This window comes from Taudactylus pleione, unplaced genomic scaffold (genome assembly GCF_031769625.1).
Source record: "Taudactylus pleione unplaced genomic scaffold, aTauple2 ptg000329l, whole genome shotgun sequence".
NCBI lineage: Eukaryota > Metazoa > Chordata > Amphibia > Anura > Myobatrachidae > Taudactylus > Taudactylus pleione.
Window position 1 is genome coordinate 715,466 of NW_028284730.1, and position 26,465 is coordinate 741,930.

The 26,465-nt window shown below is 47.9% G+C and overlaps 1 protein-coding gene across 2 annotated transcripts; it reads left to right on the forward strand.

Moving 5' to 3' along the window:
* On the forward strand, positions 1-23,318 carry LOC148509211 (WW domain-binding protein 1-like). Of its 2 annotated transcripts, none has more exons than XM_088443175.1 (4): positions 1-102; positions 17,674-17,776; positions 19,989-20,141; positions 22,217-23,318. In XM_088443175.1, exons 1-4 carry the CDS (start codon positions 64-66, stop codon positions 22,606-22,608), a joined length of 687 nt encoding a protein of 228 aa, XP_088299301.1. In that variant the 5' UTR covers positions 1-63; the 3' UTR covers positions 22,609-23,318. The 2 variants fall into 2 exon arrangements, with proteins under 2 accessions (XP_088299301.1, XP_088299302.1); XM_088443176.1 differs by lacking the exon at positions 1-102 and adding an exon at positions 12,830-12,921.
* The last annotated feature ends 3,147 nt before the right edge of the window (positions 23,319-26,465 follow it).

The following is a 26,465-nucleotide window of genomic DNA, read 5'->3' on the forward strand; positions in this document are numbered from 1 at the left end:
GCCGTACTGGCCAATCATGAGGCGCAGTGACAAGGAACAGGAAGTGGTAGCGGCTGGGGAAAGATGAGAAGAGAGGAGCTGGCAGTGCGAGGATCAGTCTATGTATGTACCCTATTATATATACCCATGTGCTTACGTATGCACCCTATATATAGACACACATCACAGGTGTACACGATATATACACAGGTGCTTAAGTATGTACCCTATATACACACAAACGTGCTTATGTATGTACACTATATATATATATATATATATATATATATATATATATATATATATACACACACACACACATACATCACAGGTGCTTATGTATGTACTCTATATATATGCAGGTGCTTATGTATGTACTCTATATATACACAAGTGCTTGTGTATGTACTCTACATATACACAGGTGCTTATCAGTGTACTCTATACACAGGTGCATATGGTGTATGTACCCTATATACACAGACAAGTGCTTATGTATATACCCTATAAGGCATGTGCTTAAGGCTGTGTGTGCTTATGAATGTAGTCCCGCTTATGTATGTTCGCTATATACAGATGTGTGCTATTGTATGTTCCCTATATATACACATGTGCTTATCTATGTACCTTATACACACACGTGATTATGCACACTACATATACACACGTCTGTGCTTATGTATGTACACTACACACGTGATTACTTATTCACACTATAAATTATATGTATGTGTGTATGTATATATATATATATATATATATATATATATATCTCCCTCTATACAGATGTATGTGTATATAGATCCCTCTATATAGACGTGTATATGTATATAGATGCGCTCCTATGTTTGTACATTATATAGTCGTGGGTACTTAGGTATGACAGAGACTACCTCATTGAAACACCTGCCAACATCAAACTGTCTCTTCTTCCTCACGGCTAAGTGACCGGTAAGCTGACCCCAGCATTATCATCATGATGGCGATATGGGATTTGCCTTACAGAAAAAAAAGGCATTTTGTTAACTGAAAGTGTATAAATGGCCATTCTGCAATGTTGTATTTTGGCTCCAAATTTATCTGTAAGTGTTATGTGAATAACTTGGCTAAAGTCAACTTGCGTGCAAGCAGTTGTTTTGAAGGAAGTCACATTCCTGTTGTGACTGGTGTCAACTACAACTCGATTTAGCTGACAAGACGGTCAGTCACTGGAGAAGTTACCTCAGGGTCTGCGGTCTGTCTGAAGCTTTTCTATCTGTAATGCTTCAGTTCTGGGGACCAGAAATTCAATACTACTGCGGAGCCGGCTAACCAGTCAGTAAGTCATGATGAAGAGGAGACCGGTGGCAGGTGGTTTAGTGAGGTGGTCTCTTTAATATGTAAGTACCCAGACCCCTGATTATATATGTACACTATATAGATGTGTTCTTATGTATATACAGTACACTTTATACTATACAAGATTATAAGCTTCATATGTGTACATAGTATATATGAAAATAATTCCGTGGTTGTGTGTACGGTATATACGTGGTTTACATCTGTATACAGTGCAAGTATAGGTATATGCAGCAGTTATATGTATATACCTTTTATATTAATATTTAGTCTTCTATCTCATCTGTGTGTAGTTGGGCTTGCATTTCTATATGTGTGTGTGTGTGCACATATAACATCGTGTCATTTGCCTTCGCACTATTACTTCCTCTTAGCTTTCACTCACTATTTAAATAACTTTAGTTGTTATCTTACATTTACAATGTTTGTATTATAAGGGATAGCACATCATATACTATATTATAAAAGGGATAGCAAACCATGTACTATATTATAAAAGGGATAGCACACCATGTACTATATTATAAAAGGGATAGCACACCATGGGGGAGATGTAAGAAGCCCTGAAGCGGTATCAGCGCATGTTATGTGCGCTGATACCGCTTCTCTCCGATGTATGATCGGGAGGTTGGGCGGTAAATGACATTATCGACGCTGCTATCTACAAGATAGCAGCGCCGATAGCCTGGGCCATGTCTGAAAGGTCAGATCGCATGCTCAGTGGAGCCAGCTGGGACTGAGACAGAGCGCATCAGCACTAGGCTGATGCTCTGCGGTCTCTAGCGGGTAGCGCCGGAGGGGGGAGTTATCGCTCCCCCGCTCCGGCAAATGAGATGTTTATACATCTCATTGGTAGAGCTTCCTGCTTCGCCTCGGTAAAGAGACGAAGCAGGAAGCGATATAGCAGCACGTTAAGTGCTGCTATAATACATCTACCCCCATGTACTATATTATAAAAGGGATAGCACCCCATGTACTATATTATAAAAGGGATAGCACACCATGTACTATATTATAAAAGGGATAGCACACCATGGGTGAGATGTAAGAAGCCCTGAAGCGGTATCAGCGCACGCTATGTGCTATATTATATTTGGGTTATTACAGCTCTCCTCAGGCTTCCATGACTCTTGGCTTACAGTTTCTATTTCTGTTCCAATATCTGTAAAATCTACAGTATGACATGGCTTTTGATAATTATGTAGGGTATGAGGTACTGTATGTTTTAAATATGTCTCCCCTTATTGAAAAAAATAAATATATGTGTTAGTAACACAGGGTATTATTGAAATGAGGATTCCAGACAGGCAGGTACTTGGTAAAGCAGTGGCTTTTTAATAGCAGCAAACACTGCACCTTAACATACGTGAGGTTAGGCCTGGAAATACACAGGCACATAACAGAAAATAAGCAAACAACATAAAAGTAAGAGTTCCAGCACTCCTTGTGCTAATGCCTGTGGACCCTCCAGGTCCTGGCACTCTAATGCTAACCACCCCATCGCCTGGCTAGCTTATTCAGCATCAGGAGCAATGAGCAACAGGTGTGTGAGAGAGTTTTAAACCTTTCCTGTGCTGCTGACTTCCTGCTGGCTCTGGGCGACCTGGAAAACAAGGAGTTCCACATCTCCACTTTGAGCTGTGCTGCACAGAAAACCCGGAATTCCAAACTTCTATTATAACTGCAGAATGTGCTGGTCTTGTTTTCCTCTCCTTTGGAGGGAGCTTATGCCACCAGAATGTGGGCAATTCAGGTGAGAGACATCCCCCACTTTCGCTTTTCCAAGCTTGGGGTAGGACTCTTTTTTTTTTTCGCGACAGCCGAGACCATTCAGCCTTCTGAACCACCTTTCCAGGCGTGTCTTCTTCATACCCCATGAGCGTGGTGCATTCTGCCAGAGGAGCAACCATCCTTTTCTTGTGGACACTGGGTTCTGCTCTTTTCCACTGCCCCGCGGACATAATATTCGTTAAAGAGCCAGTGTGACAGCCGAGTGGTCTAGTGAGAAGTGCAGGGACCGGACTTTCTTCTTGCTGGAAAGCTTGTCGCCGTGTGTCAGGAATGTGATACGGTCGCTGCTGTACGCCCACTCCTTCAAGTGTATTTATCCCATGCTCTATTAAGGCAGTGCGCCCCGGCAGGGAAGAAAACACATCCTGATTATTGCGAACTAAGGCTTCCGCTCCTTTTCGCTGTTTTGCTGACAAGGTGTCCGCCAGCGAAACTTCTGTAGGACCAGACGAACTAGAGCGACCCCTAGGAACCTGAGGGTTGGTGATTTCCAGCACATCCATGGTAACACTTGTATTTTGCATGACACCTCAGCAAATATTTTCGTCTGGCTGTAACCGGGCAAAGTGTTGCGGATTTCTTTCCTCCGACATCAATTGCGCAGAGGTTCGCTCTCCAAAGAGGACTGGTTGTGCTTTTGCACTCTTCTTCCTTTTCGGAGGTAGGGTCTTGGAGACTGTACATTGGCGTTGTCTCTGTGGTTCCTTTAAGAGCTCAATAAATCCTTGGACCAGCCGCGACGACCACCACATAAGCGCTCCCCTTTATGGTGAGGCTCACTCGCACCCGGGAAAAGTTTTCTGTGGATCCATGAACGCAGAGTACTTCAACGAACCCTGGCACCTTTTCCACGGGCCTGGGCAGGACAGCCTCTGAGATAAGGGTTAGCTCACTCCCTGTGTCTATAATAGCTGAGAGTTCTTGGCTATTCAATGATAGTTTCCCACATTAACGGGGGTCTGTAATCCAGGGGTAACATCGTGCAAAAAGCAGAGTACATATCGCCCATACTAGCAACCCCACACTCCATAGGCTCTGTTTTTCTGGGACAGTCCCGTCTTATATGACCTGGCTCTCTGCACTCATAGCAAACGACTCTGGCATCTCCAGTGGCGTTTCCTTGAGGATGGGTGACAGTAGGTGGTCACAGGCCAATGGGGTGCCATCTTAGCGGGTCGCTCATTCCCTGCACTTTTCTTACTATGGTTGTGCCCTGGGGCAGCTTGGCTGGGACGGTTTTGGGGGGTCCTGCGCTCTGGATTTGAACCCTAGTATGTTAGGGACCTACCTGAAAGAGGTTACCTGGATATGGTGGGTAGGCCCATAACCTTGGCCATGATTATGCTAAAATTTTATTGCATTTATATATATATATATATATATATAATATTAATAATTTGGAGTTGTGTACCTGAGATTTGTCTGTTTCTATGTCTGCAGACATATCTGTCCATCGGCTGGCAGCACAGCCAATGCGATATGCACTGACGTATCGCGGGTACACACTGCCCAACATGCAGCAGATACATTGGCCGATCAATTGTACCCAGCTTAACTGTAACATTTGTTCCTCTGTTTTGTGGTGAGACTCCAACAAATTTACTGTAGCGTGAAAAACTTCCTCCATTTTTTGTAGTGGGAGGAGTATGTACAAGTGTAGGTGCTTTTAGATAACAAGCCAGTTTACACAAATAAATATCTTTCTTCAGCAAAGCAATTGTAATTCATGTTTAACACCCAAAACAAATATATATATCCTTTTCTTTTTTCCAGCAAGGCATGGGTTAAACAGAACACACAAAAAAAACCCCTGTCTTTTTCTCTTTCAGCAATGCAGTGCTTAATTAGACCTCAGTAATGGGTCCCATCCTTCTTCGATGGATTGCCGCGATTCCGGGATCGCAGAAATCCAACATGTTGGATTTTCTCGATTTGACGATCTTGATCAAAAAATGATCGTGATTGTCTTATCAGGGACATTTAAGATTGAAAATTTTAGCGATTCTGCGACGGATCGCTGACCATCGATAGTGGACGGCCGGCGTTTCCACCCAGCAGATCGGCATTTCCGATCGGATCGCAGAACCCCACTCTGATGTATGGGCACCTTCATATGTGTGTCTTGTTCAGTCAACGAGTGAACTTAATTAGACAGCATACTAGCTGGTGAAGATACTAATCAGCATTTGCTATATCTCAAGCACCTTAGTAAAAACAAAGTAACTTTTTTTTTTCCCAGTACACACAAACAGCTTTTGTACAATGCATAGCAAATTACAGTATCCTTAATATAACTGCGTTTTTTTCTGATTCACCAACCATACCCGCGTATACCGAACGTTCTGCCGTGTCGGTTCCCTTGCCACGCTGGAAGCGGCTAGCGTATGCACTGCGACAAAGCAGTGCAGAGGTCCCCGTATGGGCCACCATATGTAACACTTGAAATGAGGATTCCAGACAGGCAGGTATTTTTGGTAAAGCAGTGGCTTTTTAATAGCAGCAAACACTGCACCTTAGCATACATGAGTTTAGACCTAGACAAACACAGGCACATAACAGAAAATAAGCAAACAACATAAAAGTAAGAGTTCCAGCACTCCTTGTGCTAATGTCTGTGGACCCTCCAGGTCCTGGCGCCCTAATGCTAACCACCACCCCCAGCCTATTGCCTGGCTAGCTTATCCAGCATCGGGAGCAATGAGCAACAGGTGTGTGAGAGTTTTAAAACCTTCCTGTGCTGCTGACTTCCTGCTGGCTCTGGGCGACCTGGAAAACAAGGAGTTCCATATCTCCACTTTGAGCTGTGCTGCACAGAAAACCCGGAATTCCAAATTTCTATTGTAACTGCAGAATGTGTGGAGGGAGCTTATCCCACCAGAATGTGGGCAATTCAGGTGAAAGGCAACCCCTCTCACCACTCATATAATGTATTTTCCATCTTCGGGATGGACTGTATTATGGTGCCTGCAGTACGCAAAATATCTAATAATTGTGGCCATGGCTCAATAGTGCATGATATCTGGATCTTAACATATTCCATACATGAAAGGACAATTACTCAGATATATTTATTTTTAAAGGCCTAAGGTGTATGTTTTCTGTGTGAAGGTCAGGGCAACATTACTGTATGCAGCAGAGACAGTTGATGGACGCAATGCAGATATTGACAAAGTTGAGCGAGTAGAAGTGATCTTTGCATGCGCCTGAGTCATTACCGTTGCCGCGAGAAGTGAGAATTTATTCACACAGCAATTAACAGACAAGGAGAGTTTGTGGGCCGCAACGGGGAGATGGCGACTGAAACGCAGGCGTGTCTCAACCTGCGACTGGGATTCCAAACGCTGTAAAAAATGGCTCCGGCGTCTCGGTTTCGGTGGCCATTCTGAGTAACCATAAGGTTACTCAACCTATAATAGACTGTTCTCCGATCGATGCTATGCCTTTGTACACAGTCGTTTTGATTTGCTAAGCCGCTGGTGGGCGTTCCAGTACAAATGCCCGCTGTGGAGCATACTTGTACTCCTGAAACCACTTTATGCCCTGCAGCCGCTACTAATAGGGAACTCTTCTTGTCAGGAAACCAGCAGCTGTTCAGAAAGCTGTGAAATTCCTTATTTCTACTTCAGGGTCCATAGGGTATCCACAGGATACCTTGGGGTATAGGTGTGACGTCAGTCGCTGGGCACCATAGAGTTAAGCTTTTCAGCCTCCCAGGATGCACTAGGGTCCCCCTCCTATACCCCGCCCCCGAGCCAAGGCACCTCAGTTTAGTTTGGTGCCCGGCCGGCGTCGGGTGCACCTGTCGGAGTGGGGGGCTAGAAGAGCCCCTGAAGCTTTCTTCAGTGCAGCTGTGGCTGCACATCTGGATGTACAGCATGGACAGTCAGTCCTGACGTCCATGCTGTCTTCCCTACACCCCCGCCGGTACCAGAACGCCGGTACCGATCCAGGGATGCTGGTGAGCATCTGGGGTCACAGCTAGCGGTGACCCCAGATGTTCCGAACCATGGCCGAATCCAAGGGGGACAAAGGTAAGCAGCGGGGTCCCGCGGTGGGTCCCCGCTGGTCACATGGTCCTAAGTCCCCAGGCAGGGGGCTCCCTGGGGACAGGCTGCAGCGTGGAGCCAGGTGACCAACCTGCGCTTTCCACTACCCCCTGGGACAGCGGACCGCAGCAGAGCGGTAGCGCTGCGGCGTCCCAGGGGTTAAATGCATGCTAGGGGAGCGCGCCTTCCCTGTCTCACAGCCGGCACCTCCCCCGCTGCACACAGCCCTCTCTGCATGCTGCCGACTGGTCCTGTGGCAGCGCTCCTCCCCCAGGCCAGCCTCCTCTCCGCTCCTCGGCGGCCATCTTCTCCAGAACGCATGGTGAACGCTGCTGGAAGCGCTGGACGGAAGCATCGTGGTCTGGGTCCCCCCGCATACCTCTCCTCCGCTGTGGCTCAGGTCTGTGTATGCAGCGCTGTGTCCTACCAGGCCCTGTGTCTGTGTAGTTGAGTGATCAGCGCTGTTAGTGCAGGAATTGTTATTTCTCTGCATTGTATGTGACTGTGCTAGCGCTGCCTGTAACTTTTCTTCTCTAAACTGTCAGCTTTATTACTGTCCCTGTTCTTCTGCTAAAGCCCTTGCGGTGCGGTGCTGCAGGGTGGTCTCTCGCCTATTTAATACTTAATTGGTGAGAGAGGTCACATACGTGGTGCCACCATTCTGAAAGTGATTTTCCCCTCCGGCTACAGTGTACCACGTGCAAAGTACCGTTAGCGGAGGGGGAGGGTAGCGCGGAGGGCCTTTGCCGGCAGTGTTTGTCCATGGCGCGGCCTATTACGGTTACAGCACCGGTACAGGAGCCGCCCTGGGCTTGTTTCGCTCAGGCGTTAACAGCTTTAGTGGGCCAGTTAGCTCCGCAGCCCGCGTTTACTCCGATGGGTTTGTCCCAGCAGTCTGTGGTGTCGTCACCCATGCAGGGGTTCCCACGACAATTGGTGGTACCCCACAGTCTCCCTATTTCCCCGCTTCCGGGTTCTCAGGAGCCAGCGTGGGTTAACTCCCTGACGAGTTCTGTACAGCACTTGTCGGATGTGTTGCAAGGGGAGTCTGTGATGCGGCCTCATAAAAGGCCGGTGGCGTCTCTGTCCGCTCCTTATGAGGATGACGAAGGGACGTCTGATGATGGGGAGATTCTGGATCCTTACGATCAGGAACCTCTCCATACTAAGGACGCTGATGCTAAGTCCAAAGTATATATTCCTGGACTTATTCGGGCGGTCCGCACAGCCTTGGTGATTGAGGACGAAGTTCCCCCAGCGGCTAAATCTAAGTATGCCTTTTTCAAAGATGTGAAGGGCGATGCCACAGTCTTTCCTCTTTCGGGTCAGTTAGTGGACCATTTAGAGGAGGCGTGGAAACAACCTGGCAAAAGATACCAGCCGCAGAGACGCCTGGCGGTGGCTTATCCGTTCGCGGATAATTATTTTGCTAAGTGGGAATCCCCTCCACAGGTGGATTCTCACGTGACCCGTCTTGTCCGTAGTGCCACATTGCCGATGCCATCCATGTCCTCCCTTAAGGATGCTACGGACCGCAAGGTAGAAATCTGCCTGAAGTCCGCTTATTCCCTTGCAGGGGGGGCAGCACGGCCGGCTATGGCCATTTGCTGGGTTGCCAGAGCGATGGAGCGCTGGGCGGATTCTTTAGAGGCTTCTTTTGAATCCGACTGTCTGGCCGAACAGGCGGAGTTGATTGGCAATCTCCGTGATTCGGCCACCTACATCAACGAGGCGGCTCTAGACATTAGTACTCTGGTGTCTAGAATTTCTTCAGCAGCGGTAGCTGCTCGTCGCACCTTGTGGCTGCGATCCTGGAAGGCGGACGCAGATTCCAAGAAAGGTCTGGAAGCGTTGCCGTTTACCGGAGAAGTTCTCTTCGGTCCGGATCTGGATAAGACGGGAGCCAAATCTGCTTGTCTCCCGTCGGCCGCTGCTCCTTCTGGTTCGGGACCATCGTCCTTTCGGTCATCTAGGGCCCAGGGCAGGCCCAAACCACAGTTGTTTCCTCGACAGGCTGGCCCTAAGAAATCGGTCAAGCCCCGGAAGCAGGCATGGAGTACCAGACGTCCGGCCCCCAAGCCAGATGACAAGCCTGCGGCCTGACGGTCCGGGCCTCCCTTTGGGGGATCCCAGGGTGGGAGGCCGCCTGCTACAGTTCGCCCAGTGTTGGTCGACCACTACGACAGACACTTGGGTTCTGGAGGTGGTTTCCCACGGATACGCCCTCTCCTTCCGGCACAGACCCCCGGCTCGCTTCTTCACCACGGGTCTCCCATCAGACCGGAACAAGGCTACGGAGCTGCGGAAGGTATTGCACACTATGCTCCAGGCTGGAGTTATAGTGGCTGTTCCATTCTCCCAGAGGGGCCAGGGTTTCTATTCAAATCTATTTTTGGTACAGAAACCCAATGGGTCATATCGTCCGATTCTCAACCTCAAAGCACTCAACAAGTCTTTGCGGGTCCCGAAGTTTCGGATGGAGACCCTACGGTCCATCATTCTGGCGCTGGAACCTGGGGACTACTTGGTGTCATTGGACATACAGGACGCTTACCTGCATGTCCCTATTCTTTTGCGCCATCAACAGTTCCTCAGGTTTGCAATCCGCAGCGACCACTTCCAGTTTCGGGCGTTACCTTTTGGCCTGGCAACAGCACCACGTGTTTTCACCAAGGTGATGGCGGTCATGGCGGCTTCTCTGCGGCTGCAGGGAGTCCGCATGTTGCCGTATTTGGACGACCTGTTATTGGTGGCAGGATCTCCAGAGCTCCTGTTACGCCACTTGGACCTGACCATTGCACTGCTGCAACGGCACGGCTGGCTAATCAACTGGCAGAAGTCCACTCTAATCCCGTCTGGGAGGATTCTGCATCTTGGAGCCTTATTGGACTCGGGACAGCAAAGGATCTTCGTGACGGAGGACAAGATCTCTGCTTTACAGTCAAGGGTGCGCAGTTGCCTGCACAGCCGCCGGGTGTCCTTACACTCGGCGATGAGGTTACTGGGCTCCATGGTGTCGGTGTTCGACATGGTGGAATACGCCCAGTTTCACTCCAGACCTCTGCAGCACCTGATCCTGTCCAAGTGGAACGGGCTGCCTCAGTCTCTGAAGTTCCAGACGATTGTGCTCACCCTGGAGGTTCGCCTGTCCCTTGCGTGGTGGTTACAGACGACCCACCTCAACAAGGGACGTCCGTTCTGGGTTCCAAATTGGGTCCTGTTGACAACGGACGCCAGTCTTCGGGGCTGGGGAGCAGTTTCGGGTCCACACTTGTTCCAGGGCAGGTGGACGCCGACAGAAGCGGAGCTTCCAATAAATATCTTGGAACTCCGTGCGGTCTTCAATGCTCTCCAGCAGGCACAGCGGTTTCTCCAGGGTCGCCCGGTGCAAGTCCAGTCGGACAACGCTACCACCGTGGCCTACATAAACAGGCAAGGAGGAACTCGCAGTCGGGCGGCTCTCGTAGAGGTCTCTCGGATCCTGGTTTGGGCGGAGCGCAATCTTCCGGCCATATCAGCGGTCTTCATCCCGGGAGTGCTAAATTGGGAGGCGGACTTTCTAAGTCGCCAGGACGTTCATCCGGGGGAATGGTCCCTGCACCCGGACGTTTTTCAACTACTGGTGGACAGGTGGGGTCTTCCAGAAATCGACCTCATGGCGTCCCGGCACAACAACAAGTTGCCGGTGTACGGGTCTCGCACAAGAGACGAAGGGGCGTCTCTGGTGGATGCTCTGTCCGTCAGGTGGACGTTCCGGTTCGCATACCTGTTCCCTCCGGTCTCCCTTCTTCCACGGGTAATCCGGAAATTCAAACAGGAAGGAGGGACGCTCCTGTTGATAGCTCCCGCGTGGCCCAGACGGCACTGGTTCTCAGACCTTCGGGGTCTGTCCGTGGACAGTCCTCTGCGGTTGCCGCTACGACCGGACCTTCTGTCTCAGGGTCCTTGCCTTCACCCGGACCTGACTCGGCTGTCTTTGACGGCGTGGCTGTTGAGACGGCCATGCTGAGGTCCCGGGGGTTTTCCAGCTCTGTGGTGCGTACCATGTTACGAGCTCGGAAACCGTCTTCCGCGAGGATATACCATCGCGTGTGGCATACGTTCTTCCAGTGGTGTCGACCGAGAGGTTATGCACCGCGGGAGTTTCGTCTGTCTCGGATTCTCGCCTTCCTGCAAGCGGGACTAGATCATGGGCTTCGCCTTGCTTCTTTGAAGGTACAGGTTTCGGCCCTATCTGTCTGGTTTCACCGTAGGATTGCTACAATCCCGGATGTGCGCACCTTTATGCAGGGTGTTCTCCGCATTCAGCCGCCCTTTGTTCCACCTGTGGCGCCTTGGGATTTGGCTGTGGTCCTGAGGGCTCTCCAAGGACCGCCGTTTGAACCACTGGGCTCAGTGGATCTTAAATGGCTAACAGCTAAGACTGTTTTCCTTCTGGCCATTGCTTCGGCCAGACGTGTTTCTGAGTTAGGGGCTCTTTCTTGTAGACCCCCTTTCTTGGTTTTTTATGGGAACAGGGCAGTGCTCCGCACTCGGCCCGAGTTTCTTCCCAAAGTTGTTTCCCAGTTTCATGTTAACGAGGAAATAGTTGTTCCGGCCTTTAACTCACCAGGTCTTTCCGTGGGTGAGGCCTCTTTGGATGTTGTGCAGGCCTTAAGGACTTATGTTGACCGCACTTCTTCGTTTAGGAAGTCGGACGCTTTGTTTGTCCTCTATGGCTTCCGTAAAAAGGGTTGGCCTGCTTCAAAGCAAACTTTGGCAGCCTGGATCCGTATGGCTATTTCTGAAGCTTATCTTCATGAAGGCCTACCGGTCCCTCCTTCTCTGAAGGCTCATTCCACTAGGTCTGTGGGTCCTTCGTGGGCAGCTCGACGTGGTGCCTCGGCAGTTCAGATCTGCAAGGCTGCTACGTGGTCCTCTGTCCATACCTTCGTGAGGTATTACAGGTTTGACACCTTCGCCTCTCAGGATGCTTCCTTCGGGCGGCGGATTCTCCTTTCTGCACAGGAGCGTCCCCACCCTTAAAGGATACTGCTTTGGGACATCCCCAAGGTATCCTGTGGATACCCTATGGACCCTGAAGTAGAAAATATGAGATATGGTAAGAACTTACCCTTGTTATCTCTATTTCTACGAAGTCCATAGGGTTCCACAGGACTCTCGCCCTGTCGCACCTGTGCTGCAGATGGGCTTTGCTCTGGTCACCGGTTTTCCGTCTCCCTCTGGTGAGAATGTGATTCTTGTATGTGTCCAGATCTTTTTTCTCTCTCTTCCTTCTCCTCCTCCGGCCTATGGCTTGATACCTAACTGAGGTGCCTTGGCTCGGGGGCGGGGTATAGGAGGGGGACCCTAGTGCATCCTGGGAGGCTGAAAAGCTTAACTCTATGGTGCCCAGCGACTGACGTCACACCTATACCCCAAGGTATCCTGTGGAACCCTATGGACTTCGTAGAAATAGAGATAACAAGGGTAAGTTCTTACCATATCTCATATTTTCTCAACTGGTATATATGGGAGCAAATGACGATGGACCATTTACTCACAAACACTGGAAAACAGAGAAAAATGATCGTTCAGACAAATGAATTGAAGAGTCGTTATTGTCTGTCTTCCAGTTTGGGACCATATGGACGATTGTCATTGCCAGATTTTCATTCCAACCAGCCAGATTGGACAGATGTCTGACAGATAACTGAATAGTGTCGGCCCAGCATTACTGATCTAAAAGGGCCAAAATAGGCTCAACACAGATGTGAAAAAAGTCATGGTAAGAAGTAGGCATTAACAATCACTATTCTGCTGAGCACCTCGGGGAATTACAGTCCCATGTCTCTTGCATTAGTGACTCATCATGGAGGGAGCTAACCCTAATTGGCAGCTATATACCTGATGCCTTTCTATCATCCTTTTCTTTTCTTTGTGCTGCTGACTGTTATTTAGTATTTATTACAATACTTGGCTATATATAAAGAAAGAAAAAAAAAATATATATATATATATATATAATAATCCACAAACGGAGGCACTCACGAGACTGAAGTTTCCAAAGTTTTAAAAGTCCTTATATGAAAAAAATATGCAGGCACTAGACACTAAGGGGGAATTCAATTGTTTTCTCTCACCCAATGTCCCATCTAAAGTGCCAAGGCGATATTCAATTAGTGTTCACTCTAGCTCCGGCAGCAGGCAGGGCGCCGGAGCTAGAGAGGGCAACTTTGTGCGCCCGAAAAGGAGGCGTGACCATGAAAAGGGGGCGTGTCTATAAAACGCATTCCCTTATCGTCATACCTGGGGGCGTGCCTGGCACTTACGGACACGCCGGGCAGCCCCCAAGCGCTGCAGCCAGAGAGAATAGATGCCGGGTGCATGCGCCCGGCGTCCATTCTCTGGCGGCGACCAGGTCACCGCACATTTCTCCACCCACGGGACACTGCGACCCGCGGGTGAAGACGGCACCCGCAGGCTGTAAGGGCAGGGCGCTTTTTGCCCTCCTTCTGGAGGGCAGGGTGCTTTTTGCCCTACAGAAGGAGGGCAGGGCGCCGCTACCCGCTAAAACAGCCTAGCGGGACCGCTATTCAATGTTTGTGCCGGCCGGCGCGAGTTAATGGACGCCTATTACTTTACAGCGCATATTGCATCCAAGTGCACCAAGTTTAGACTCATAATGGGGTTTAAATCTATGTAAAGTCCTGGGTGCGCTAAGTTTAGGCGGCCAAAAGCCCGACTGTTCACGGATTTCTGCTTGCCACCTCAGGAGGATGCGAGCAGAAGTAATGGGCCTAAACAATTGAATTTCTCACGTCACTTTACACGGGAGCTGCGGGCAGGGCAAAACAATTGTTTTTGTTTTCCCCACTAAAAGACATTCTGACAGCTTTCCACCTTTGGACAGGAACCAGAGGATACCTGCAATATCTTAATCTGTGTGGACTTGGAGCATAGGGTTAAATTATGTGAATGCCAAACAAACACAAAAAATTTGTTAATTGACACCAAGCCAGGATGATGAATGCTTGAGTAATCAGATAGGCTGGTTCCCATTGCATTGGAATAACGTTACCCATAACAAAGCCAGCTAAGGTTCTATTTGTTTCGAGAAGAGTTATGAAGGTTATTTAAGCCAGAAAGGTTTCCTATCTCAGAGTGTGACCTCAAACTGGACATACATGAGGTCTTCTGCTACAGAAATGTATGCTCTGATTGACAAACGTGAAGGTCAATACAAAGACTCTCCTTAATGGGAGAAGTCGGCAACAATCAGTTACACCTGATTGACAGAAATTAAGGCTGATGCCGTGCTACCCATAAACCACCTTATTACAGTTTGTACAGATCATAACCTAACAAGAATCAGACATACAATTTAGATTTGTGAAGGGGAAGATGTGGCATAGCCGTGAGCGTGTCGGCATACGCAGAGCAAGGACATGTCAGGTAGGGGCACCCTCTCCCCTAAAGCAGGCGACACAAAGGAGAAAACGTACAGTAGAAAGAATAACTTAACCCTGTGTGTTGCATATTGACTTAAAGATGACACCAGTTTTCCTTGTTATTCCAGTGATACAGTAATTCTCCTTTCTTGGAGTAACTAATATTCCTTACACAGTATAATTCACAGGCATGCCAGTATTGTAATAGTCTTGTCCCAGTAACTTGGCGATTACTCTAACTTTCTTACTCCTCTTACACAAGTGTAAACCTATAGGTAGGCATTTTTACCATATGAAAATGATTACCCCGATCATGAGATAAAATACCACATATTGCAAAATCACAGTGATGTTGAATATACCTTTTCCAGTGTAGGAGGAGAAGGGTGGTCAACAAACTGATCAACGAGGGTGAGAAAAGAAAAGTGACCTTTGGATTTGGCCATGAAAAGGTCATTGGTGACTGTAGTGAGAGATGTTTCAGTGGAGTGAAGAGGTCGGAAGCCAGATTAAAGAGGATCAAGAAGTGAGTGGGTGGAAAGAAAGGAGATGAGGTAGAGGAGATAGGCAATAATCCTCTCTAGTAGCTTAGATGCATAGGAGAGGAGAGAGGGAGGGCAGTCAGGATCCAGGGAGTGTTTCTTTAGTGGAGATGGAGGAGGGTAAGGAAGGAGTGGTAGTACAGAGGAGGGAGTTGAAAGAAGTGGTAACATATCCAATAGTTAGTACCATTGGCTATCTTATACCACTTTCAGACAGAAAATGGCAAAAAACCTCGATTTTTTTTTTTTTTTTTTTTTCCCGACATTTGCGTATTGGGTTGCTTTGCCGTTCTCTGTCTATACCCCCCTGCAGACAGAAGAGCAAATTATCGGTCAAAAATTTCAACCCGGTAATTTGCACAGGTATTTCTTCTGTCTGAAAGGGTCAACACGGGACTAAATTCCCATGTCTCCAACCCTGATAAATTCTTGGGTCGAAGTTCCGGGAATTTAGACCCGGGATGACCCTTTCATACTGAAAAAGGTCCCGTGTAAATCACCAAATTACCGGGTTGAAATGTTTAACCCGGTAATTTGGTTTTCTGTCTGAAAGGGGTATTAGCCGTTGCATGCCAGTTCCTTCATAATAGGAGTCCTCTGCAGTGCCTTTTTTGTAGTGGTACTCATAGGTATCTTAGCATCATTTTCTTTTTTCTTCTTCCTTTTGGTCTCATTTTTAATTCTTAGGGGGCGATATTCAATAGTTGTGCCACTGGCCGCCCATTACTTATCTCGCATGTCGCACCCAAATGTATCGGGATTAGCCGTGTAAAGTTTTGGCACCAAAAAGACCAATTTATGGGGGAATACTTCTCACCACCTCATGAGGGTGCAAGCAGAAATAATGGGCAGCACTCGCATCCAACGGCACCAACAATGAATATCGGTAGCTGCAGGTGCTATTGAATAATTGAATTCCCCCCTAAAAATGGAAAGTGGTAGTGTTACCCATAGCAACCAATGAGATTTTAGCTATCATTTCTCTCATCTATAGACAGAATCTGATTGGGCTGCTATGGGTAACACCTCCACTTGTCTGTTTTAGAAGCTCTAGTGAATTTACCCCTAGGAGTGTTCTACGTTAAATAATAATTAAGTTCTACATCATGGAACATTTTCAAAGTGAGCAATGTGACCCAATTGGTTGTAAAGCTGCTGCAAATTGTGGTTCTTGCTGAGTTTTTGAGGAACCTACTAAAAACACATCTTATGTAAACTGACAATAGCAAACCTCAAAAACAAATAATTGTATTTTAGAGTAATTAAAGTTACACAAGCAATATTACTCCACACACGATTTCCCTGTTTGTTCCCAGATCATGTACACTTGCACTGAAGAATTATACAGTTACAGCACCCACAATTGTATGGCATTAGTTTTCAAAGTTATTCTTACCACGGTACATGTTCTCCTGTGAGCTGTCTGTGTTAGCAGAGTGTGTGCTCCTCCATTCTGTGCCCTTGCTCTCCATTGCTGTGATTTCAGGTGGGGGCTCAAAGCTGCAGCACGTCTTCTCCACAATCTAGAGAGTATAGGCTTGATTTGCGGCAGTCCTTACGTCTTTTGCCACAGTTACGCCTGCGACTACGCTAATGCCACTACAAAGTCCTTCCCTGGTGATCAGATCATCCATGCGCTTGAGGTGGCGAGCAGAAATCTGCCCAAAGTCCGGCGTTTGGGCTCGACATGCGCAATAAGTAATGGGCGTCCGCAGCCCTCGTGCCCAGGCACAACAATTAAATATCGCCTGTTACTTTAGATAAGAGCTGTGGGTGCGAGGAAACAATTGAGTTCCCCCTTAGAAGCTTTAATAAATCTACCTGCCTAGTTCTTTGGATCACATCACATGCAGTTTGCTTTAGTCAACTCTGTCCTTTAAGAGCATAGGGGGCGGTTCAATTCAGCGCACTATTGAATAGCGACGGGAGAGACTCCCGAAGCTATACATTACAATGCGCTGTTTGTGCGCGCTAAGGATTTCTTCTCGCACCCCCCTGGGGATTCGAAGAGAAATCCGACCAAAGTGCCGGGTGCGCGGCTGTTTTTCTGCTTAGCGCGGCGCTAACAGCCGCGCATCCGGCACTTTGGTCAGAGAATGCCGGTTACCGCGCCTTAACACCCTTGTTAAGGCGCGATAACCGGCATTCTCCGACCACAGAGCGCACGAGCTCCCGGCGCTATTTAATTAGCGTTGAATTGAACCGCCCCCATAGAAAGTTACCACTTAGTAAGCATGATCGAGGCACTGTTGCAATACATTCACCAGAATTAGATTTCATAACCAGGGTGTATTCTTAATATGAAGCTGTCACTGTACATCAAGACCTTGTCTATAGGTTAAACTGTGTCGCATAAATTGTTATCTGTAAGAACAAGAAAACGTCTCTCTAATTTGCTGCTTTTAGAAAAAAAATAAAGCATTTTTTTTTTGCAAGTTAGTGAGTTAGTCACTTGTCCTTTCTATGTATACCTGGTGTAAAACTGCTTACTATTTAATGTTGCATATTTACACCATTACTACATATGAATTAATGGTCCTGTTGCAGGGACGGGAGTTCTGCTTTGGTGAGGATCGGAAGCCTTACAGATGTGAGATTGGATACTGCTGCGGGGACGCCGAGTGCTGCACATACTACTATGAGCTGTGGTGTAAGTCTGCAATACTGCACTGGAATACAAGCAGTTTTAATGCAAGATCGTTTGCAATGGCTGCAGGTCAAAGCTACATGTGATCACTTGATAGAAAAGTGACAGGTGGCACCCTGTGTGCTGCTGACATGTTTGGTGTCTCCGTCACTTTGAGAAGTGAAGGTAGCTTGCTGCAATCACTATGATAGTGGTTGGATACTGTGATATACAGCACTTAATTTTACTAACAAAAGTATGGATTTCAGGAACTGCCCATGGTTCTTATTACTCCCAGATCAGATGCAAATGATAAAAAATGCTTTTTGCAATCAAATACAGATTTTCTATCAGATGCTATTCCTGTTTTTGCATCAAGCTTTCCAACCCTTGTGACCAGATACATTTGCTAATATTTTTCTGATGAAGAACAGAGTTCAGGAAGAAGGTGCTGGGTAGGAGCAGAGTGGTGGACAGGGAGCAGATGTTTGGCAGAGTAAACAGGGTGCAAATGTTAAACAGGGTGAACCGTGCAAGAAGCGCATATTGGAATGGCTAGGGTGGTGAACTGTTGGAAGGGAGTCGACATTGAGCAGAGTACACGGAGCTGAGTGAACATGGAGTGGGTGGTATGCAGGGTGGACAGTGTGCAGGCAGAGGGGCAAGGTGGACAATGCAGGCAGAGGCTGAGGGGCAGAGTATAGACAGTGTGCAGGCAGAGGCTGAGGGCCAGGGTGGACAGTGCAGGCAGAGGCTGAGGGGCAGGGTGGACAGTGTGCAGGCAGAGGCTGAAGGGCAGGGTGGACAGTGTGTAGGCTGAGGGGCAGGGTGGACAGTGTGCAGGCTGAGGGGCAGGGTGGACCGTGCAGGCTGAGTGGGCATGGTGGACAGTGTGCAGGCTGAGGGGCAGGGTGGACAGTGTGCAGGCTGAGGGGCAGGGTGCACAGTGTGCAGGCAGAGGCTGAGCGGGCAGGGTGCACAGTGTGCAGGCTGAGCGGGCAGGGTAGACAGTGTGCAGGCAGAGGCTGAGGGGCAGGGTAGACAGTGTGCAGGCTGAGCGGGCATGGTGGACAGTGTGCACGCTGAGGGGCATGGTGGACAGTGTGCAGGCAGAGGCTGAGCGGGCAGGATGCACAGTGTGCAGGCTGAGCGGGCAGGGTAGACAGTGTGCAGGCAGAGACTGAGGGGCAGGGTAGACAGTGTGCAGGCAGAGGCTGAGGGGCAGGGTGGACAGTGTGCAGGCTGAGGGGCAGGGTGGACAGTGTGCAGGCTGAGGGGCAGGGTGGACAGTGTGCAGGCTGAGGGGCAGGGTGGACAGTGTGCAGGCTGAGGGGCAGGGTGGACAGTGTGCAGGCTGTGGGGCAGGGTGGACAGTGTGCAGACAGAGGCTGAGGGGGCAGGGTGGCCAGTGTGCAGGCTGAGCGGGCAGGGTGGCCAGTGTTCAGGCTGAGGGGCATGGTGGACAGTGTGCAGGCAGAGGCTGAGCGGGCAGGGTGGACAGTGTGCAGGCTGAGCGGGCAGGGTGGCCAGTGTTCAGGCTGAGGGGCATGGTGGACAGTGTGCAGGCAGAGGCTGAGCGGGCAGGGTGCACAGTGTGCAGGCTGAGCGGGCAGGGTAGACAGTGTGCAGGCAGAGGCTGAGGGGCAGGGTGGACAGTGTGCAGGCTGAGCGGGCATGGTGGACAGTGTGCACGCTGAGGGGCATGGTGGACAGTGTGCAGGCAGAGGCTGAGCGGGCAGGATGCACAGTGTGCAGGCTGAGCGGGCAGGGTAGACAGTGTGCAGGCAGAGGCTGAGGGGCAGGGTAGACAGTGTGCAGGCAGAGGCTGAGGGGCAGGGTAGACAGTGTGCAGGCAGAGGCTGAGGGGCAGGGTGGACAGTGTGCAGGCCGAGGGGCAGGGTGGACAGTGTGCAGGCTGAGCGGGCAGAGTGGACAGTGTGCAGGCTGTGGGGCAGGGTGCAGGCAGAACCTGTTGGAAAGTGTTGAAAGGAGGTCTGTACAGGAGGAATCAGATATTGCTGAGAGATGTACCTCTTGATTTTTGTACAATGACTTCTACAGGATTTAATTACGTGGATATTGCGCACATTAAAGACATTTCTATATGTGACTGTGTTTATTATTGTGTGCAAGATGCCCAGCTGACCATAATGCTGAGATATAATGAAATATTTTTAGACAGCAATACGACAGAGGCAATTATTGGTAATATTAATATGCATGTTTTTCTTGCTAGGGTTCTGGCTGGCCTGGACTCTCATTATCCTGGCTGGGTGTTGTTGTGCCTGTCGTCATCGCAGAGTTAAACTGAGACACCAACATGAGCTGAGACAACGGGAGATCAGCCTTATGGCCTACCAGGGGTTTACTCCACCTGCTCCTGCCTTAGGTAACCCTTTTCCTGCATTATGTATATTGGTGTAATAGGCTAGGGATTTTGGAAATGATAATGACACATTTGCTGCAGCCGTGCCAGACAGCCCCTCTTTGCGTGCCAGGTTCCACGAGACTCTGCTAGTGCCGGGCATCTTTTTTTTTTTGTACGTCTTTTTCACCGAAAATACGTCGTGGTGTGGTGCGGTGTGTAGTCGCAATGTGGTGCGACTAGGACACACCAGGAGACTGTGCTGATTAATTTGATATGCGACACTATATCTGTGTGGGACTGATGCACTTTAAAAAAAAAGTGTGTGCATAGAATAAACTACTTTGTATATATTTAGTATAGTCCACTTTATTAATACTGTTGTTGAATTTATTAATATTGTTGTTGAATCTCCCACTATACTTACCTGGAAATATTTGTATGAAAATACATCAATCATCGTCTTTGGACCTGGGTTAGTACGAGGGCTGGAATTAAATTGTACCAACTACAATGCTCTAGGGCACTGGTTCCCAAACTGTGTGACGTGGCACCCTGGGGTGCCTCAGGACACTTACAGGGGTGCCTCGGGTTGGTGGTCCAGTACCAAATAAAATAATTTTTAGTCAGTGTGATAGGCAAAACCAGTGCTAATGATTGCCAATCAAAATATATGTGGACAAAAAGAAGCACAGCCCTGTCAACCTCCATGTAACTGATCCTAAGGGTGACATACAAGCGCAATTTACTACAATTAATTGTTGATGAATTTGCCAACTTTTGGCCAAGGGGTGCCTTGAAAAAAATGCTGACACTCTAGGGTGCCATGATTTGGTAACCCCTGCTCTAGGGATAACGGGATTGGCACGTCTTATTGTCAAGTGGCACTACTATGCTGCCCAATTAATCTCACCTTCAGGCATGGGTATAGGGGAATAAGTAAATTACATGGGGAATTTAGTGGTAGCATAAATGAGACAGGGTCACCCTCCACTTCAAGCCCATGTTTAGCAGGATAAGACTTAGAACAAGTGAATAGAATGGGTCAATGTGGAACAATGCAGTATTTTGAAAGTTGCTGTAACGACCTCAGTGGGAGCACCTTCATGAGACATTGTGTATGCCAGCACGCCGTCTTTTCAGGAAGGCTGAATTTGGAGTTCTATGCTATATACAGCTTAGCCATTGCTATGGACATGCAGCAGTGAGCTCTCAGCACCATGAGTGCCCCCATAGCCATATCTTCCTGGGGTTGGAGCCCGTAATCTAATATTTCTATGTAGTCTAGTTAAAACAAAATGTTGCTTTTCTAGGATACAGGTAATGGTGAAGTCTTTACTTTTGTTTTCGCAAATGAATCAGCACTGTATAATAAATGCGTAGAACATTTATCCTAGAGTGACTGTGTCTATTTTCTTATTTTTACTAGATAAAGAACTTTCTAATAGAAATGATGTAAACGTGCTGCTGTTCTATTTAAGGTGTTATTATATAACCAGATAATTATAGTTACACGTTATTATAAGTACATTCTCCATTTGTATAGAGTTTCCCCCATTCCGGGTTGCCCCAATGTGATTTTCCTGAGGTCAGATAGAATTCTGGGGTGATCTCTGCTAATGTTGCCTCACTTAACTGCCGGCATCTCTTCCAAACAGTGCTATGTACAGCTGTAATACACAACACCGCTAATAGGGGGGTCATTTAAGAAGAGAAAACTCAATCCATATTGTAAAAATGTCTAAGGCCCACATAGGAAGTGGCAGGCCTCCCTTACTCCATCCTTCAGTAGAAACACTCCTCACTGGTGGTGATCGAAGGTAGAAGACATTGGCGCCACCAGCAGGGAATGCAGATTTTTTTTTTTCTGGGGTCACCTATTCATTTGAATCTGAGACTTTGGGGTGTGCATAATGTGACAAACGGCATCATTGTTATCTGAGCAATCAGATGTTCAAAGTAATGGGAGTTATTTCATCCAAGTGTGCTTCCTCTTATTGCCACTTGGATTTCAGTGTGGAATAAAGAGGTTTTTCTCTTGGTATAGATTGCTTTTAGATTTCTTTTATTATTTTTAACCTGCTTGTGTTCACCTGCAGAACCTTGGCCCAACTGCAAGCTGCCTACCTACGATGAAGTGACACAGGACCCCCCCACACCCCCACCACCCTACTGCGAGATTTTGGATGAGGTTCCCACAGGTGGAGGGAGCCCTCCTCTTCCTACCAGCAGTCCCACAGATTTGGACCAAGCATGGTCCCAACACGGAGAACCTTTACCTGAGGCACAGGGGCCTACAGTAGATCGTAGTCAGCCACAACATGACCATATTGAACAAGAGAGCTCAAGTGCCTTGGAGAGAAGACGTCACATCACAGGGGACTCGGGGATTGTACTGTGCGATGAGAAGATGGCGTGCATGAGCGAGAGAGAAGATACTGCCTTATGTAGGGGGTATATCAGCGTGGACACTGGTGCTTCCACTGCATGAGAGTTAGATACACTGTAGGGTTCATTCATGATAAGGGGCTGCACCCCCAAGGACATTTAATTACAAGGGCTGTTACTCCAGGGGGAGCAGAGGCCTCGCCAACCCTGACAACCCTCTTTCTTGGCACTATCCTTGCACTGATGGCATCTTCTTGCAGAGCTTTTGCACTTTGTTTTTGTGTTTGAGTGGATTTGATAGACAACATGAGTTTGTATTTACATTTATTATATTTTTTTTGTATAGAATTAGACACCTTGTTATAGACATGAAGTAAAGTAATATTGTAAATCATCAGTACATGGTCTCAGAGGTCTCATGTCTGCTTATGTGAAGAGAACATCTGAAATATAAACCAGCTCATTTCCCACACAGGGATGACGGTTATTACTAATCCTGTGTTTATAAAGTGGTAACTTACTCTGTATCGCTGTACATTAGGGAAATACACTGGACATATTATCTTTTTTAGCAATATAGCATGTTAACGTGAGACAAGGGGCACAAGGACAGTGCTCACAAGAGTATATCATCTAGAAGATTGTGATCATTGAAGCCTTTAATGCCTGGCTTTATTTTGTTTATTTACAAAGCCAATCTTCAGAATTTTGTAACGCTTTGCTTTCTTTTGATGGTGTTATATTGCTGTGCATATTTGTTATTTTTTTTTTTGTCATACTAGGGAAAAACAATTAAAATGTGTTTCAAAAGAAGTGTATACCAAAAATCTGATTTTCTTCTCAATTATAGTGATTAACCTATTTGGGTGTTTATGTAATAGGCTGCGGACTGCAAACATCGGCGAGTTCTGTGCGAGACTGCCCGATATTTTGAAGGTGAAGGTTTTTGTCTTTTAGTTGACTGCTACTTTAAAACATCAGGCAGTCTCTCATGGAACTCGCCAATGTCCGCTGGCTATTACATTTAGCCCATGGACTACGGGTGGCCAACCCGGTCCTCGAGATCCCCTAACAGTTCACATTTTCCAGACCACCTAGCTGGTGCACAGGTGTAGTCATTACTAACCGACACATTCTACAGATCTGCAGGTGGTCTGGGAAACATGAACTGTTAGGGGTCCTTGAGGACCGGTTTGGCCAACGTTGCCATAGACTGAGAAAGAATAATATATATTTTATCACAAAATGGAGGATCTTGTTAAGGTCCATTTAGTGGTTGTCTCAAAGTAGTGTCCTGAGGCGTTTTGATGTAGAATACTCTACAACTTATTCAGATGGAAGTTGTGGGTTATTCAGATACACTGTTTTGGTACTATCAATGTGCTAATCTGTAAAACATCCTCAGATTATTTATCACATGGTCAGTCACAATTGTGAAGATTTCTTTTTTCCAATTAATTTAAGAGGGCACTCACTAACTCAACAGGCTTTAATACGGATGCACTCAAAAATAACCCTTTCCCTGTGCTAAGGACTATTACACTATGGGCCTGATTCAGACCCGCTCGCAAGCGGGTCAATGGCTGGGCAGTGCGCACGCGAGCCCCGGAGCGAGTGAGAAATTCCCTCGCTCCGGGGCTCGCTACAAACGGGGCGGCTGTCGATGTTGATCGACAGCTTGCCCCATTTTGTAGGCGGGTCGGGGGGTGGCTTGCCAAACGGAGGCGTTCCCGAAGGAACGCCTGCCCTTTGGGGGCGGCTCTACTGACATCACGAGTGATGTCAGTAGTGAGCTTCCGGCTCTATTAGAGCTGGAAGCTCACTGGGGCTTGCGGCAGACGAGACCATACCACGAGGGTCTCGTCGCAAGCCCCGATGGTCACGACCATCACCTGGCCACTCGCTAAAGCTGTGGGTGGTCACAAAAAAAAGAGGCGAGCGTGTCTGAATCAGGGCCTATATCCAATATATGGTTCTTTTAGGTCAAAAAATAGGCCGCTCCTTTAGGAATATCTCCTGCCAGCACAAGATCCAAAACCTATGCAAAACAGATACCAAAAGGACGCCTATGATTTACATTTTATAATCAACTTACATCCATTAACAAATCAATAATTATGCATACATATGCAATGATGTGATGTTTGTCATCTGAAGTCTTTGTTATTGAAATATCTTTCCCAGTGAAGGTTCCTTCTTTTGAACTGAGCAGAAGAAATAGAAGAAGACTTGATTCATTGCTAATGTCCTCCCAACTGGGGTCCTTCCTTTTAAACTGGATCAGAAGGATGGAATATGCTGTGTCTTTTTGGATCCTATAATCAGAAAAATCATACTTACATGCAGTAAGACCCCCACCCCGGCTTAGATGTAATCAGCCTCCTGTCTCACCCCACTGAAGGGTGTGAGCTCAAGACAGTAGCGACACACAGTGGTAAGTGCACTTTCACCCTAAGCGTTTAGTCTAACACGACAGGGTTATGTCTAAATGCTTTCCAATGGGGATATGTGGGCTCCATCCTCTCTGCTGGCAGTATTTGTTCTGCTTAGGCTGTAATACTGATTCACATCTTCAAATACAGGTTCAGAAGTGACTCCAGCAATAAACAGTCAATGTTTCTATACAATACATATTTTTTCAAGACATATAAACACCCCCCCCCCCCCCAATGGGCTTCCTTATATTACAGGTGTGAATGTTTCATTCCCCGCACCTGGCGCTTGCTAGCCGGCTCCGATTCTTCTACTTCTGGCGGAAGTTGTCACTTGCATTCCAACATGGAACGCATGGCACATCCAATATGTCGCATCATACACCCATCGGTCAGGGAGATTTGGGAGGTGGGAACTAGAGGGTTCTAATGCGGAAGTTACCTAATGCGTTCCAGCGCATAGGTGGCCTATTGAAATCAGCATGGAGTAAACCCGTTTCACTGCTTCAATCCCTTCCCTATGTATGACGACTATACAATGACTTCCCATCCATTGTCACAGGTCATTTTATTTTTGTGACATTGTCCACCGCGCTGGCGGTGATGTGTGTATTATGCACAGCATGAGCCCGCCTGCCACCCTCCTCCTGGTGCTATTGGGCAAGCGCTCACGGGGAGGAAAGGGGCTCGGCTGTGCAGCACAGGACCAGCGCTGGAAGCCTAGCGCCGGTCCTGTGTAAATGTGTAGCGCTGACCGCACTCAATGCGGTCGGTGCTACACTGGCTAACTAGGGCGGGCCGGTACCGTGGCCGGCGGCAATCCCCCACGGCGGCCAGGGCACGTGCCCCACTCGCCCTGCCCTAGTTACGCCACTGGGTATAGTGCAGTGAATAAGCTGATATCTAAGCAGGCTGATTACACAGGATTTAAATGAGCCGGCAATGAACATAGGGCCTGTTCAGAGATCTACCCAATGCCGATATTTACGCAGATGGAGTGATTGTTTGCCATTGAGCAGGCATGTAAGCCGCTCTGCACATACTCTGCAATTGTTTTGCAACGCTCACATGCAGGATTCAATCGCAAAGTAAGTGACGGGCAGTCAGCATTTGAGGGAGGTAACGGAATTGCTAGGCTTACACAGGCGTGTCTGACCATTTAAACGCTGTTTCATGGGCGTGCATAAATTAGCCCTTGCGATCTTCTTCGCAGCATGAGAGCTTTCTGCGTGCCAGGAGAGATGCTGTGTTTGAGACTTGCTGCCCGATCTGTGTCGATGTTACCAATGTTTGTGATGACGGATGGATATGAGAAGGCAGCAGGGAGGGTCCCTGCTCGGGTCAGCTTTGGAACAGCATAATTTAGCACTTGCGAACCATGCAAAATGGCAGCTTTGATTGTATTAGTGTACATCTCTGAATCAGGCCCATAGTCTAGGAATTGTTAAATCGGAATGCAGTGTGGATTAATACAAAAATGTCCTGGAATGCACTCGGGCAATAACATGAATGGTACCAGGCAATGGAT

Bases quoted from the DNA above. Each gene is read 5' to 3' on its own strand.
- LOC148509211 (XM_088443175.1), top strand. From the start codon at position 64: ATGAGAAGAGAGGAGCTGGCAGTGCGAGGATCAGTCTAT. The intron at 17,777-19,988 runs GTAAGTCTGCAA...TTTTCTTGCTAG, and splicing joins ATACTACTATGAGCTGTGGT to GGTTCTGGCTGGCCTGGACT. The intron at 20,142-22,216 runs GTAACCCTTTTC...GTTCACCTGCAG, and splicing joins TCCACCTGCTCCTGCCTTAG to AACCTTGGCCCAACTGCAAG.